The 14,160-nt window shown below is 50.2% G+C and overlaps 1 protein-coding gene across 1 annotated transcript in view; it reads right to left on the bottom strand.

Moving 5' to 3' along the window:
* Positions 1–3,862: 3,862 nt before the first annotated feature.
* WWC3 (WWC family member 3) overlaps positions 3,863–14,160 on the bottom strand; it is a 118,877-nt gene continuing 108,579 nt past the window's right edge. Inside the window, exons 20-23 of the mRNA XM_058714581.1 lie at positions 11,680–11,772; positions 8,924–9,151; positions 8,355–8,482; positions 3,863–6,603 (exon numbers count right to left, since the gene is read on the bottom strand). Coding sequence (XP_058570564.1) covers positions 6,537–6,603; positions 8,355–8,482; positions 8,924–9,151; positions 11,680–11,772 — 516 coding nt within the window. The 3' untranslated portion in view covers positions 3,863–6,536. The remainder of the gene's footprint in view (positions 6,604–8,354; positions 8,483–8,923; positions 9,152–11,679; positions 11,773–14,160) is intronic.

The raw sequence follows: 14,160 nt of genomic DNA, 5'->3' as shown, positions 1-14,160 counted from the left end.
CGCGGGGCTCGAACTCATGAACACTGAGATCATGACCTGAGTCAAAGTTGGAGGCTTAACCGACTGAGCCACCCAGGCGCCCCGATTTCTGTTGTTTTAAGCCACGAAGTTTGTTGTAAATTGTTACAGCAGCCAATACAGACGTTGGTGACCTCTGAGGTACATTTGTAAGTGCAAAATGCCAGGCAGAGAAAAGTGTGTTTGGTGTGCTACCGTTTATCGGAGAGAGGAGTGAACACAAACACAGATGTGGACGTATTTGTGTATATGCATATATTCACACGTATATATGTGTGCAGCCTGCGTATATGCCTGTGTATGCATTTACATATGCCTATGTATCTGCTTATATTAAAAACTGAACAATGCAGGAAAAGGCAGTATTTCCTAAATGGTGACCCATAAGGAGAGGGAAAAAAATAGGGTAGAGGCAAGAGTAAAAACAACTCCTTTGAATACACCTTGTTTGTCTTTGGAACCATGTCAATATTTTACATAACTAGAAAATAAAATTGAGGAGCGCCTGGGTGGCTCCGTCGGTTGAGCGTCCAACTTCGGCTCAGGTCATGATCTCATGGCTTGTGGGTTCGAGCCCCGCGTCGGGCTCTGTGCTGACAGCTCACGGCCGGGAGCCTGCTTCGGATTCCTTGTCTCCTTCTCTCTCTGCCCCTCCCCCTGCTCGTGCTCTGTCTCTCTCTCTCTCAAAAATAAATGAACGCAAAAAGAAATTTTTTTTAAGAAATAGAAATAATAAAATAAAATAAAATAAAAATGCAAAGTCCAAAATAAAGCAAAACACATGTGCCCAGCTGATAGTCACATAGGATGATAAGATTCCAAGTTACTTTAAAACACAGTCAATTTGAATACATATTCCTAGTGAGGTACACCTTAAAATAACTGGGGGAAAAATGCCAGTTTCTAGTTACTTATATTATTGGTGGTCGTGTTGGTTCCGTTATTCTGAAACTGTGGTGTGTGTACGATACAGGATACAGAGAAGGAGTAATTACGTGATATTTTCTCATCCCTTTATCCTGAAAAAAAAAAAAAAAGAAAGAAAGAAAATATTGCCTACCTGTTTAAAAGGCCTAAAAACAGGGGCGCCTGGGTGGCTCAGTCGGTTAAGCGGCCGACTTCGGCTCAGGTCACGATCTCGCGGTCCGTGAGTTCGAGCCCCGCGTTGGACTCTGTGCTGACAGCTCAGAGCCTGGAGCCTGTTTCAGATTCTGTGTCTCCCTCTCTCTGACCCTCCCCCATTCATGCTCTGTCTCTCTCTGTCTCAAAAATAAATAAACGTTAAAAAAAAATTTTTTAAATAAATAAATAAAAGGCCTAAAAACAATGACCAGCCCAGTATCGGTAAGTGCCTCTAGCACCAAGAGACCCAACCCTCCATGGAGAAATGACCATTTCCGGGTCACGCGGGATAGCAAGGGAGCCAGCTAAGGCTGTTCCCCAAAACCAAAAAGGACCCAGGAGCCAACCAGGCAAGGTCCCCCCGCCAAAGACAGGGGAATTTAAGCATCGATAAGGGTAACAACTCGAATGGATTAAAGCACACCAACCATGTTTAAACTGTGTGTTGATAATAACGATACTAAGAAAACCGTGTGAGCTTTTTTTTTTCAAAAACCAAGAACAAATCGTTGACCACTGTATAATGCTAGGAAAGCAATCCACTATTTTCAGAACTGGTCGAGAAAAATAACTAAGCACCTATCTTGCTTTACCCATACAAACTGTACCACTAGGTTCTCTCTTTATAAAGGTATTTCAAAGTAAGTTAAAAACAATTGATAGCGTTCGAATATCCTCACTTTGCAACCTTAGTGAGTTAATGGATCTAGGTGTCGATTGGCAACAGTTTCCAACGTTACAAAAAAGACACTGCAAGCCACCAGATGGATGAAAATAGAAATTCCTGCCACTCATTCTCCGCCCCCGCCCGCCCCCCAAAAAAGGGAAAGCATCTGATCAAAAGGGAATCCGACCAAACTTGTAGATTCAACAACAGCTTTTCCCCCCATAGTATTTGTTAATGGAAAATGAAGTTCAGAGGAACACTTCAAAAAAAATTTTTAAGTTTATTTTGAGAGTGCGAGTGTGAGCGAGGGAAGGGCAGAGAGAAAGGAAGACAGAATCCAAGCAGACTCTGTGCCGTCAGCGCAGAGCCCGATGTGGGGCTCAAACTCATGAACCGTGAGATCGTGACCTGAGCCAAAACCGAGAGTCGGACGCTCAACCGACAGAGCCACCCAGGCACCTCCAGAGGGACACTGCAAAGGCCAGAACACGGGAGGCTCAGAGAACATGCAATCTTATTTCTTCAACAAATTATCAGGGTGTGTATGTGGGGGGGTGGTGCGGGGTGGAGGGATAGATCCTGTAAAGACAGACGCAACTACAAGGAGATACGACTTCACACCTACTAGGACGGCCATGGTCAAAATGACGTAACAAGCGTCGGCCAGGATGTGGAGAAGTCGGAAGCCATGCACACTGCTGGTGGGAATGTAAAATGGCGCGGCTGCTTGGGAAAACGGTCTGGCAGCTCTCCAAAAGGTTAACCACAGGGTTACCGTCCGACCCAACAGCTCCACCTTTAGTACAGGCCGAAGAGAAAGGAGAACATACGTCCACACAAAGACTTGAACATGAATGATGGAAGCGGAATTATTCATATTGGCCAAAGAGTGGAAGCAACCCGAATGTCCGTCGACTGGTGAGCGCATAAACAACACGTGGTCTATACGCACAGTGGATTATTCTTCAGCAATAAAAAGGAATGAAGTCCTGACGCCTGCTACAACGTGGATGAACCTGGAAAACCCAATGCTGAGTGAAGGAAGCCAGACACAAAAGCCACGCGCTGTATGATTCTGTTTATAGGAAATGTCCAGAGTGGACAAATCCATAGAGCCAGAAAACAGGTCAGTGGTTGCCAAGGGTTGGGAGAATTGGGGGGGGGGGGGGGGAGGGGGAGTGTTAATGGGTGATGAAAAAGTTCTACAATCGATTGTAGTGATACCTGCACAATTGTGAATATCCTACATACCGATGAGTTGCATGCTTTATTTATTTATTTTTTTAAACATTTTTTTTTTTTACGTTTATTTATTTTTGAGACAGAGACAGAGCATGAATGGGGGAGGGGCAGAGAGAGAAGGAGACACAGAATCGGAAGCAGGCTCCAGGCTCCGAGCCATCAGCCCAGAGCCCGACGCGGGGCTCGAACTCACGGACCGCGAGATCGTGACCTGAGCTGAAGTCGGACGCTCAACCGACTGAGCCACCCAGGCGCCCCGAGTTGCATGCTTTAAACAGTGAACTATATGGTACGTGAATTCTATCTCAAGAAAACGGTTACCAAAAAAACCCATCGGCGTGAAGAAATCCCATTAAATGTATATTTGGATTGTGTTCAGTTAAAAAAAAAAAAAAAGAATGACGGGGGCCTGGGTGGCTCAGTCGGTTAAGTGTCTGACTATCCCTCTCAGCTCAAGTCTTGATCTCAGGATCGTGAGTTCAAGCCTCAAGTTGGGCTCCGTGCTGGGCGGGAGGCCTATTTAAAAAACAACATAAAAAGCGAATGACCCACGAGACCACTGGAAAGGTGAACCCTGGCTATTGAATGGCATTAGAAGTCAGCAATACGTAGCTGAACAGAGAAGGTGCATATACTTAAGCCCATGTGATTACATTTTTCTTTAAACAGAGAAGGTGTATGGAGGATGGCCACACGTGTGTTCGTGTTATTGTTCTACTCTTATACCTGTTTTTATGTTTAAAAAATGTACATTTTTATATACTTAAGCCCACGTGATTACGTTTTTCTTTAAAAAAAAATCACACATCTCCATTCTGTTCTTAAGGCAGGTTAGTTTAATTTTATAGGAGGAATACTTTCCAACAATACAAACAATGCAAGTAGGGAACAGTGACAAAAACAGAGATGAGTACTGATTATAACTTATTCCCACGACAGACGGTTATTTCAGCAGTGACAATTCTGTGATCAGGTGACATGAAGACCAAATTCCCTTTTACTCGTCGCGCTGTTTCTAAAGAGCCCTGGTGGCAGACTTCGGATCGTCTCTGGACCAGACCTGCTGATAAAACACGGCAGCTTTCTCATCCCACGGCACGGTTATGGTCAAGTTCAAACAGAAGATGAGAACACCCCTTACGACAACAGGCCTTCAGTTTTCTGGCGCGTGGGGGTTTTCTAGGGGGTGGCAGTCTTAACTAGAAAGAAGCTGGAAACCCAGGTCACGAGAGACAAGCCAGTGATGGTGCTTCCTGTCCACCTGCCAGCTGGGCTGGTCTCTGTCGCCGTCCCTGTGCCCTTTCCGGCCCCTCGCCCTCCACCTCCTCCATCTGGCTGGCTTTTCCTTCCTGGCGCACTCTGGTACCGTTCAGGTGCAAAGGCGGACTCTCGCAGGGACGCGGGAGAAGTAACTGGAGAGGTGACAGACGCAAGCACCCCTTGGACTGGCACCGGAATAGGGATTGAAAAAACAAATGACCAACCCTGGGGTGCGGGCGCACACCCAACAGAAACCTGCATATGCCGGGCAGTGAGAGTTGTGTGAAAGCCCTGGGGTGAGGGCCTTCTGCATTGGCACAGGGGGTTTTCCCCACGTTGCTACTTGATGGAGGGTGCCGAAAAGCCCCCCGAGGCCCCCCTCCTGCGGAGAGAGCTGCGTGTGGCAGCCGCTGAGGAGCAGCGGCCAGGCAGTGCCTCCAGGACACATTTGCACGGCCAGGGAGCGGTGTGCCCGCGACGGGCGTGACGTGCCCTCCACACACCCAAGTCCGGAGGCAGGAGGTTCTCCGCTGGAGCTGAGAGTCTCGACAGCTGGGGGCCCGCCCCCGGTGTCACCTGCTCGGCCGCGCCGGCTGCGGCTGGGCGGTTCTGGCAAGGACTGTCTGCGCGTCTCTGCCTCTGTTGTGGGTTATGTACACAGAGAAATTAGCAAAAAAAAAAAAAAAAAAAAAAGCGAGACTAGAGGCGGAAATACAGAGCAAGAGCTGGGCGCTGCGAACGCACGATCTTCAGTCCCAGCACCACTGACAAACGCCACTGTCTGTGACGGGTCTGTGTCAACGAAATGCTTTTACAAAATTCATTTTTAACAAATGTAAAAAGGCAGGCAGGTTACACGAGGGGGCGGTTACAGACTAAAGAGAAGGGCGAGACACTGATTAGAGGGGGCGGGGCATTTCCCAGGGAGAGGCAGAAAGATCTAGGAAGAGAGTTCTGTTTTCTTTTTACGTTCCATGTGACCCACCTCGTTTACTTCTCTGAGGCCTCGTAAAGGAGAGTGCATTTCATAGATAATAAATATGTATTAGGCGAAATATTTATATCATTTGGCATTTTAAAAGAATATTGGTATATTTTTATTACAGAAATTTTTTTTTTTTTGCCTCGTGAACTACTTCTAAGATTTCTTAAGAAATATTGGGTAGAGTCCAGTACTGGGAGGGGGGCGGGTTCTGATTTAAATCAAATACTCTCCTGTAAGAGACCCACTGGGTAATCGTCGTTACCCACACACACTTCCTTCCACAAAAAAGCGCCTCCCAAGGCCATCACTTCTACGTCATAACCGCCACGTCCATCCGTGGATTCACGGAGTCTGCGAACACGCGCGTTCCCGGTTCCCGTCACTTCCCTTCACGGCACGGTGGTAGCGCAGGAGCTCCACAACCGCCTTGGAGGCCAAGGTCAGGGGGAGCGGACTCAGAAGGCGGAGCTGCCTGCGGACAGCCCCCACGGACAGCCACCACGGCCAGGCAGGCTAGAGGCCAGGATGTCGGGGCTCGGGGCCCGCGTCAGACTCACGGGGGGGGGGGGGGGGGGACGCACGGGGATGCGCGGAGAGACGGCAGGACGGGAGGCTCGTGGCGCGCACTGCGCACGGGAGACAGCTCTGCGGTGCCCGCACGGTGTGTGACCCGGCCCTGGGCCACCGCAGCGTGCACACCGGGCACGGTGAAGACACGCGAGAGACGGCTACAAGCGATGGATTGAGCACAGAGTGTTTGCGTTTTGGGTGTCAGAAACAAAACCGGCCCCAAAGTTCCGTTCTACTGCATGACAAATACTGAAGCACACAATTTTAGTCTTAAAATACATCTGAACGTCAGTATTTTCCTTCAAGGAAAAAAAAAAGTACTATAAATAAATTACAATACAGTGAATTTGCCTGAACTCACTTTGTTTCTGTCTTCCAGCCTTTAAGTCAAATAAAACAGCGTAAAAACTGTACACTCTTAACATGATAGTTGATCTTTTATAAAATAACCTGTCTTCAGAGATGTCAATTTCACAACGAGGGAAAGCCAAGCCCTGTTGCCGTCACTATTATAAAATATATATGTATAGATATAGATGTGGGTTTTTTTTTTTTACAAAAGGTGTATATTAATAGCTTTGCACAAATATTTTAAAGACAAATGTAGCTAGTCTAAGAACTTCATGAAAATAAAACAGGCAGATAAATACTTCATGTGTACAAAGCACTGTATCAAACATCGTCGGCAGGCAGAGGAGGTATGTTAATCCTTGGTCTTGTGAAAAATGCTATCTTCTCCCTGGGATTGGAAAGAATGACAGGTTAGAAGCAGATATACGTGCGACGAAAGCTGATGGGAGGCTCTCGTATCAATGATGGCCTTTCTTAAGCATACAAAAAAAATGAATTTAAATTCCTAACAACACATCTGTTTGTATACAGATTCTCTAAATGCTGATGGAAGTTATGAAGCCCCATGAGGACAAGGGTTTGTTCCCGGTGCCTAGAACGGTGCCTGGCCTATGGCAGGTGCTCTGTAAATATCTGCTTTATTAACAAATGAATCTCTCTACAAATGAAGGAGTTCTAAATCACGATTGAGGGAGGGCGGTGATAGTGTTTTATGTTCTTTTATGATGGCGACATGAAAATTCAGCGTATAAAAACATTAAGGCTAAAAGGCACAGATTATTCAGCCATAAAAAGGAATGAAGTACTGACACGAGCTACATACACATACGTGAACTTCACAGACATTATCCTAAGTGAAAGCGGCCACGCACAAAGGTCACATAACGTATGAGGCCACTTCCATGTAACATCCAGAACTGGCAAAGCCAGAGGGCCCAAAAGCAGCCTGGGGGTGCCAGGGGCCGCAGGGGGCAGGAGGGGAACGGGCAGTGGCTGCTTAACGGGGGTGGGGTTTCCTTCTGGGGTGAAGGAAAGGTTCTGGAACTGGACAGCGGGGACGGCCACACAACACGGTGACTGTACTGAATGTCACGGAGTTGCCCGTTTTACAACGGTGACTTTTATGCGTTGTGAATTTCACCTCAATCTTTTAAAAAGTCAGACACAATGGAATACTACGTGGCAATGAGAAAGAATGAAATATGGCCCTTTGTAGCAACGTGGATGGAACTGGAGAGTGTGATGCTAAGTGAAATAAGCCATACAGAGAAAGACAGATACCATATGGTTTCACTCTTAGGTGGATCCTGAGAAACTTAACAGAAACCCACGGGGGAGGGGAAGGAAAAAAAAAAAAGAGGTTAGAGTGGGAGAGAGCCAAAGCATAAGAGACTCTTAAAAACTGAGAACTGAGGGTTGATGGGGGGTGGGAGGGAGGGGAGGGTGGGTGATGGGTATTGAGGAGGGCACCTTTTGGGATGAGCACTGGGTGTTGTATGGAAACCAATTTGACAATAAATTGCATATATTAAAAAAAAAAGTCAGACACAAAAGAATATGGACATAACTAATTCTCCTCCTACGAAAAGCAAAAACAGAAAACTGACGTATGCGATTCAAATCGGGGGGTGCTGATAATGTTTGATTCTTGCCGTGTGGCGTTGTGACAACCCGCCGGACTAGTTTACACGTACAAAATGCACCCGTCCCTGTATGTATACTATGCTTCAATAAAAAGTTAAGTGAAGAGGCACAGGTGATACGTGTGTATATGTATGTAAACCACCGTGTTGTTCACAATAGCAGATATTTGGAAAGGTTGTAAAATAGAGTAGTTGGGCAAATTCTATCTTACGTGAAACGTGACAGCCAGAAAGGCTAACAGGTTACGTGGCAACCCAGGATATTTTCATTAAAAGACAAAAACGAAACGCAAACAGGAACCCGCATTATGACTGCAAGCAGCAGGAACCCAGTTCCTAGACACAAAGGAGCAGAAAACACCAAGATGCTGACGGCAGTGGGGATTCCGGGTTTGTTCGGAACTGCCCGTGGGGTTTTGTCACGCTTATGCTCGCGGTGACGATGAAGGTGTGACAGTGCAAAGAACGCCAGGAAGCGGGGCCATGGCGCCTCTACCTGAAGGTCTGCACCTGGACGGGCTCTTCGTGGTTCTGCCCTCGCAGCTGGCAGACCCCCTTGGAGGCCTTCCTCAGCATCTTCTCAGCTGCCTGTTCTTGATGGAAGTCAAGTTTGGTCTGTCTCGTCTGGAAGAGCAGCGTGGGACGAACAAGGCGTCGTTGCTAAGCCGCTCCCAGCCGCTGGGAGTTGCCGCTGGGGAGAAAGGCCTGCCCCATCCACACCCCCCCCCCCCGACAGGGAATCTTCACAGAGGCTACTGGGGTCCCCGGGGGGTCATGCCTTGCAGACACCCGACACGGAACGTTCCACCGCAGAGCGGGGAATGGCGATGCCAGCCGGAGGGTCCTGGGGTCCCTCCCTCCAGCGCTCCCCCCGCCACCCTGACCCGAGGCGGCTGCAAAAGACGTGCGTCGGCGCCACCGGGGACACCGGCTGCCTGGCCCACGGGGGGAAGGGACCCAGCTCCTTCACATGAGCACCCGGATGGTTTCAAGTACAGCTTCGTCAGCGCGACCGGGCGGGCCCAGGACGCCAAGGGGCCGGCGAGGCGGGCGCCAGCTTCCTACCTGCCTCTCGGCTTCCTTCAGCAGGCTCCGGAACCGCTCGTCGCGCAGCACCCAGTGCGGGAGGTCGGTCTGGCCTCGGAGCTGCGCGTCCTCCAACCGCTGCCTCAGCTCGCGCAGGGCGCAGATCTCCTCGTTCAGCTGCCGCTGCCGCGTTCTCGAGGCCTGGAGATCCAGCTCCAGGTCCAGGGACGTGCGGGCCATGAGCTCGGCCAGGGAGGCCCTGCAGGGCTGCGGGAGGCGGCAGCTGTGAGCGTGTGCGCTGACGGCGGGGGGGGGGGGGGGGGGGGGGGGGGCGGGGGCCCGCAGCGAGCCCGGACCCCCTCGCCCCCCGCCAGGTTCTGCCACGCGGCACGCAGGCAGGGGAGGCGCAGCTGCCGCACAGGTCGGGGTGGGGGGGCGTTTGCCCACGCGTGGCCGATGTCAAATGAACCACAGGTGTGGGCGAGGCTAAGTCTCCAGTATCAAGTCAGTGACGCAGGTGGCCCGTCTCCCGAGGCCCCACGCATTTGCAAAAGCGTGAAGAAACAGAGCCGCTCAGACGGAGCTGCCGGGATCGGGGGCAGGTATGATCTTTCTGAGGTTCTGCCTGACAACATACATCAAGCCCCAAAACGTGCATTTTCTTTGGTTACGAAATTTCATTTCGACTTGCACTTAAAAGGCCCAACTCAGGGCGCCTGGGTGGCTCGGTCGGTTAAGTGTCTGACGCTTGGTTTCGGCTCAGGGCATGATCTCACGGTTCCTGAGTTCGAGCCCCGCATCGGGCTCTGCTGACCGTGCGGAGCCTGCTCGGGATTCTCTGTCTCTGTCTCTCCCCAACTCGCACATGAGCTCGCTTTCTCTCTCTCTCTCTTTCCCTCCCCTGCTCATGCTCTCTTGCTCTCTAATAAATATTTCAAAAAACAAATAAAAGGCACAACTCATGACATGTAAAAGTAATCAAAAGTAATCCAATTAAAGTTTATGACCGAGGGACACCTGGCTGGCTCAGTTGGTAGGGCGTGGGACTCTCGATCGAGGGATTTTGAACTCGAGCCCCATGTTCGGTAGAGAGATAGCTCAAAAATAAAGTCTTAAAAAATAAGTTTATGACAGGGGGCGGCTGGGTGGCTCAGTCAGTTAAATGTTTAGTCCGACTCTTCATTTCGGCTCAGGTCACGATCTCACGGTTTGGGAGTTTGAGTCCCAGTGCAGAACCTGCTTAAGATTCTTTCTCTCTCCTTCTCACTCTGCCACTCCCGCCCCCGCTCACACTCTCTTGCTCTCTCTCTGTCTCTCAAAATAAATAAACGTTAAAAAATAAAGTTTATGACTGACCAAACCTAAATACAAGAGAAAACGGATTAAGTAAATTACAAAGGCAGCAGAAAATACAGCCACTGTAAAAAGTCGAAAAAATATACTGGACAATCTTAAATGATCCATGCTAAAAGATTGCACAGGCACACACGCAAGCTGTCAAAACCTTCCCTCCCCGTAGAAGCCTCAAGTAAGCAAACCCGCCACGTTTAAGAAAAGTCCTGAGATGAAAAGCGAACTTTGTGTATGGAGTGGAGAACGGTACTTCCCGCTCAACGGGAAGCAACCTTAGGAACGGCACTCACTGTAGCACACATCAGGGGGCATCGTTCAGTGGACTGAGGAACTGTACGCTTTCTACACCCACGTACACTATTGTGCACACGTACAGTATGCACGCATACGTACATTTAATGCAAATACACGACGTGACTTAACAAACGCAGGTTCATTTCAAAGCACTGCTGAATTCGCGGTAGAGCTCGGTTGGTTCTCCGCAGCGTCCGGAGGCATTCTGGGTCATCACGGCTTGAGGGGAGGGCGGGTGCCACTGGCTACTAGCGGATCGAGCCCAGGGAGGCAGCTCAACGGCCGCCAGCGCCCAGGGCAGCCCCCACAGCGATGACCCAGTCAAACTGCCACCAGCGTGCCGGCTGAAAAACACCGACGGAGCTGAACTCTGTCCTGTCTTCTCGTTCCCAGTCAGCAGCTGCTCTGAGTAGAGCAACGTGGGAATGTGGGACTTACTGTTTCTTTAAAAGAATCTCAGCCTGAAAAAGATAAGGAACTACTGGCTCACAAACTGAAGGCGGCACAACGCTGTCAACCTGCGTGATGTAGAGAAAGAACTCGGTGGGTAAAGGAAACGAAGGCGGTAAAACAGGCCTATGTGGAAGGCTCTGGGCTGAGACTCCCATTTTCTCAACTCTGTGTTCCCTTGTCAAAAAAGAGAAAAGGATGGTTTTTTCTCATCTAGGATGGTTGCTCATGAATGTATTATATTTAAAAACGGAAAGATCATGAATTATCCTAGATCATGATGTTATCTTAGGACATTAAGAAATATTGGCAATATTTTGACATTACATAGGCTTCTGAAAATTATAACGCAGTCAATGAGGAAATAAATATATTACCTTTTAATTAACGTGACCTAAAATATTACCTTTTTTTAATTTTTTATTGTTTATTTTTGAGAGAGAGAGAGTGCGTGCACGTGCACAAGTGGGGGAGGGGCGGAGAGGGAGGGGGACACAGAATCCGAAGCAGGCTCCAGGCTCCGAGCTGTCAGCACAGAGCCCGACGCGGGGCTCGAACTCACGAGCCATGAGATCATGACCCGAGCCGAAGTCGGACGCTCAACAGACGGAGCCACCTAAGAGCCCCCACCTTTTAACTTTTGTAACAATAACTCCCAGGGTAAGTCTAGACTCCGTATCAGTTTCCGTGGCACATACCTGCTTATAGCGAAGGGTTCGTCTTTCCAAGGTGTTTCGGACAAAGGGGGACTTCCGGGGCAGGGTCGAACTGTCGCTGTCACTACGATAAAGCTGTGCCAAAAAGAAATGAGGTTCAGAAACACTTTCGCAGAAATTCGATATTCATTCTCTCGGTGTATCCTGAACTGATCTCATTTCTCCTCACAGGTACCCGAACGCGCTCACGGCTACGGGGGCTTTTTAGCAAGACTTGCGGGTTCGGTGAAGACAAAACTACACAGGAGTTTCGAGTCAAACTGAAGACAAGCGAAAACAAACTGAATACGGAAACCAACCCCCTGTCCTCCTTCATGTGCCACATCAACGAAACCACGCGAAGTTTCCAGGGTGGTAGAGTCCACAAGATTTCTGTCTCATTGATACCAACTGTGACGGGACGTCCTGTGTGACGCTCAGGAAGCCAGCACGGACTTCAGCGCCTTTGACTTTTTATCAGGCGTTCTCATTTGCTCTGTTTCCGGCTTTGGCAAGAGCTGGGAAAAAACGGCTTTCCGAGAGACTCATTCCTGGTAGTAGGACGAGCCAGCAGCCCTAACACCCGCTCTGCCAGGGAAAAGGTCTGCTTTTAAGAAGCAAAAGAAAGAACGCCTTCTTTATGGGAGCCAAGACATCTGATGGCGGGTTCGCGCTTCAGGATCCGTGTGTATCTGTGCGAAAGCCAAAGTCCTTGCCTTCGTGGCCGTATCTTCCATGCCAATTGACCCAGAAGACTCAGGAAATGCTGTGGCCCACCAGTGTACGTGCCTCCCCGCCCCATCATCACAAACATACAAAAACAAAGAGACCTCTAAAAGCATCACTTGTAAATGCACGCTTTTATGCAGGGCGCAGAACACGGCACCAGAGTTGGAAACCTCTCTCTGGGGAAGCAAAGACTTCCTCCTTTACCTCCCTGCCCTGCTCACTGAGCAGACCCGAACCCACTCTGCAGTGGTTCGGCCTAAGGTGAGGAAGGGACGTGAGGGTAGCCTTCTGTTTCGTGCCTCCAGGTGTCTGGTTAAGCATCAGCCCCCACAGGGCTGCGGCCTGATGGGGCGGGAGTGTCCGGGCCTGACCCTGCGCGACCCAGGGCAGCCGCGATCGGACGCCTCGCTTCTGTGGGGAGACGCACAGCAGGTCTGGCAAATGGCACAGGAGCAGCTTGGGCCACGTGGCCCCAACCCCCTCCTGTTCACCGTCCCCCCCCACAGGATAAAGGATTAACTTTTCCCCAAGAAAGGTTTGGTCCTTGCCTAGCTCCCGGGAAGTGATCCGTGAAGCCCTGGAATGTCTTGCCTAAGCATCCCTGTTTACCTGGGGACCTCGGGCCAAACCACACAGGCTCTGCTGACAATGTGATTTATGGTGGGGGCCTTAGGCCATCAGCTTGACCTCCGGAGGGGCTGGAAACTAAGGTCAGCCATGCAGGCCATCAGCTATGCCTACGTGACCAGCCCCCCACAAACCCCTGGTTGGCAGTACTCCATGCCTGCGGCCTCTCCCGGCAGTGACCAGTGCCAAGAGCCATCCAGGCAACTGGAAGAGAACTGGGAGCTTGCACCAGGTCTCTCCTGAACGGTGCCCTATGCGCCTCTTCCCCCTGCCGACCTTGGTCTCTATGCTTTCATTGTAATAAACCACAATCACGCGTGTAACGGCTTTGCCGAGTTCGGAGTCCTAGCAAGTTCCTGAACCTGAGCATGGGCTCGGGGACCCCTGAACCACGCTCCCAGGCCTGAGCCTGATTCTCTCGTACGACTGAACTTTGCTTTTGCCCAAATGGAGCCAGCTCCTTGGCGGTCCCCTGCAACCGAAGGAGCTTTACCTCCACGAGCCCAATTCAGAGGTGGGAAGGGTCCAAGTTCTCCTCAACCCAAACAGCTGCATCAGGCCACTGTGTCATGACTATTTACCCTTCAAATTCCCTTCTCTTTCCTATTCCGTGCTGTTACTGTCACACTGCCACTGTTCGCCAACCCCCAACACGCTGTCCTATCTTCAAGGACCACAGCGGATTGGCTCTCCCCCTCTACCTACCTCGGGGCTCTCCATATCAGAATCATATGGGGGCTTCCCCAAGCCTGATGCCCAGGCCCCACCATGGCCAATGATGAATCTTGGGAACCCGGACACTAGCATTTTGTGACGCCCTCCCACCTGCCCAACACCCCCACCCCCCACCATTGCCAACATGACTTGACCGCACGGCCAGCCAAGGTTGAGAAGCACCCAGCATCTCCCGCCATCACCCTTGGGGGGAGAATTTACATGCTGGGGGGGTCAGAACCCTGCCTCAGTGTCCGGAGTCTTCAAGGTTGCCATCCTCCCTGGGACCCCGCTACAGCTACACTTTAAGACCTCCAACCACTCAGTGGCCCGACTTCCCAATCTCAATCCAATTCAGGATACTCCCTGTTCCAACCTGTCATTCCTTAGGCCGATGTAGAACTGATTGGCCCT

Source organism: Neofelis nebulosa, chromosome X (assembly GCF_028018385.1).
Source record: "Neofelis nebulosa isolate mNeoNeb1 chromosome X, mNeoNeb1.pri, whole genome shotgun sequence".
In the NCBI taxonomy this organism is placed as follows: Eukaryota; Metazoa; Chordata; class Mammalia; order Carnivora; family Felidae; genus Neofelis; species Neofelis nebulosa.
Note: the sequence above shows the minus strand (reverse complement) of the source record. Positions and strands in the feature narration are given on the sequence as shown.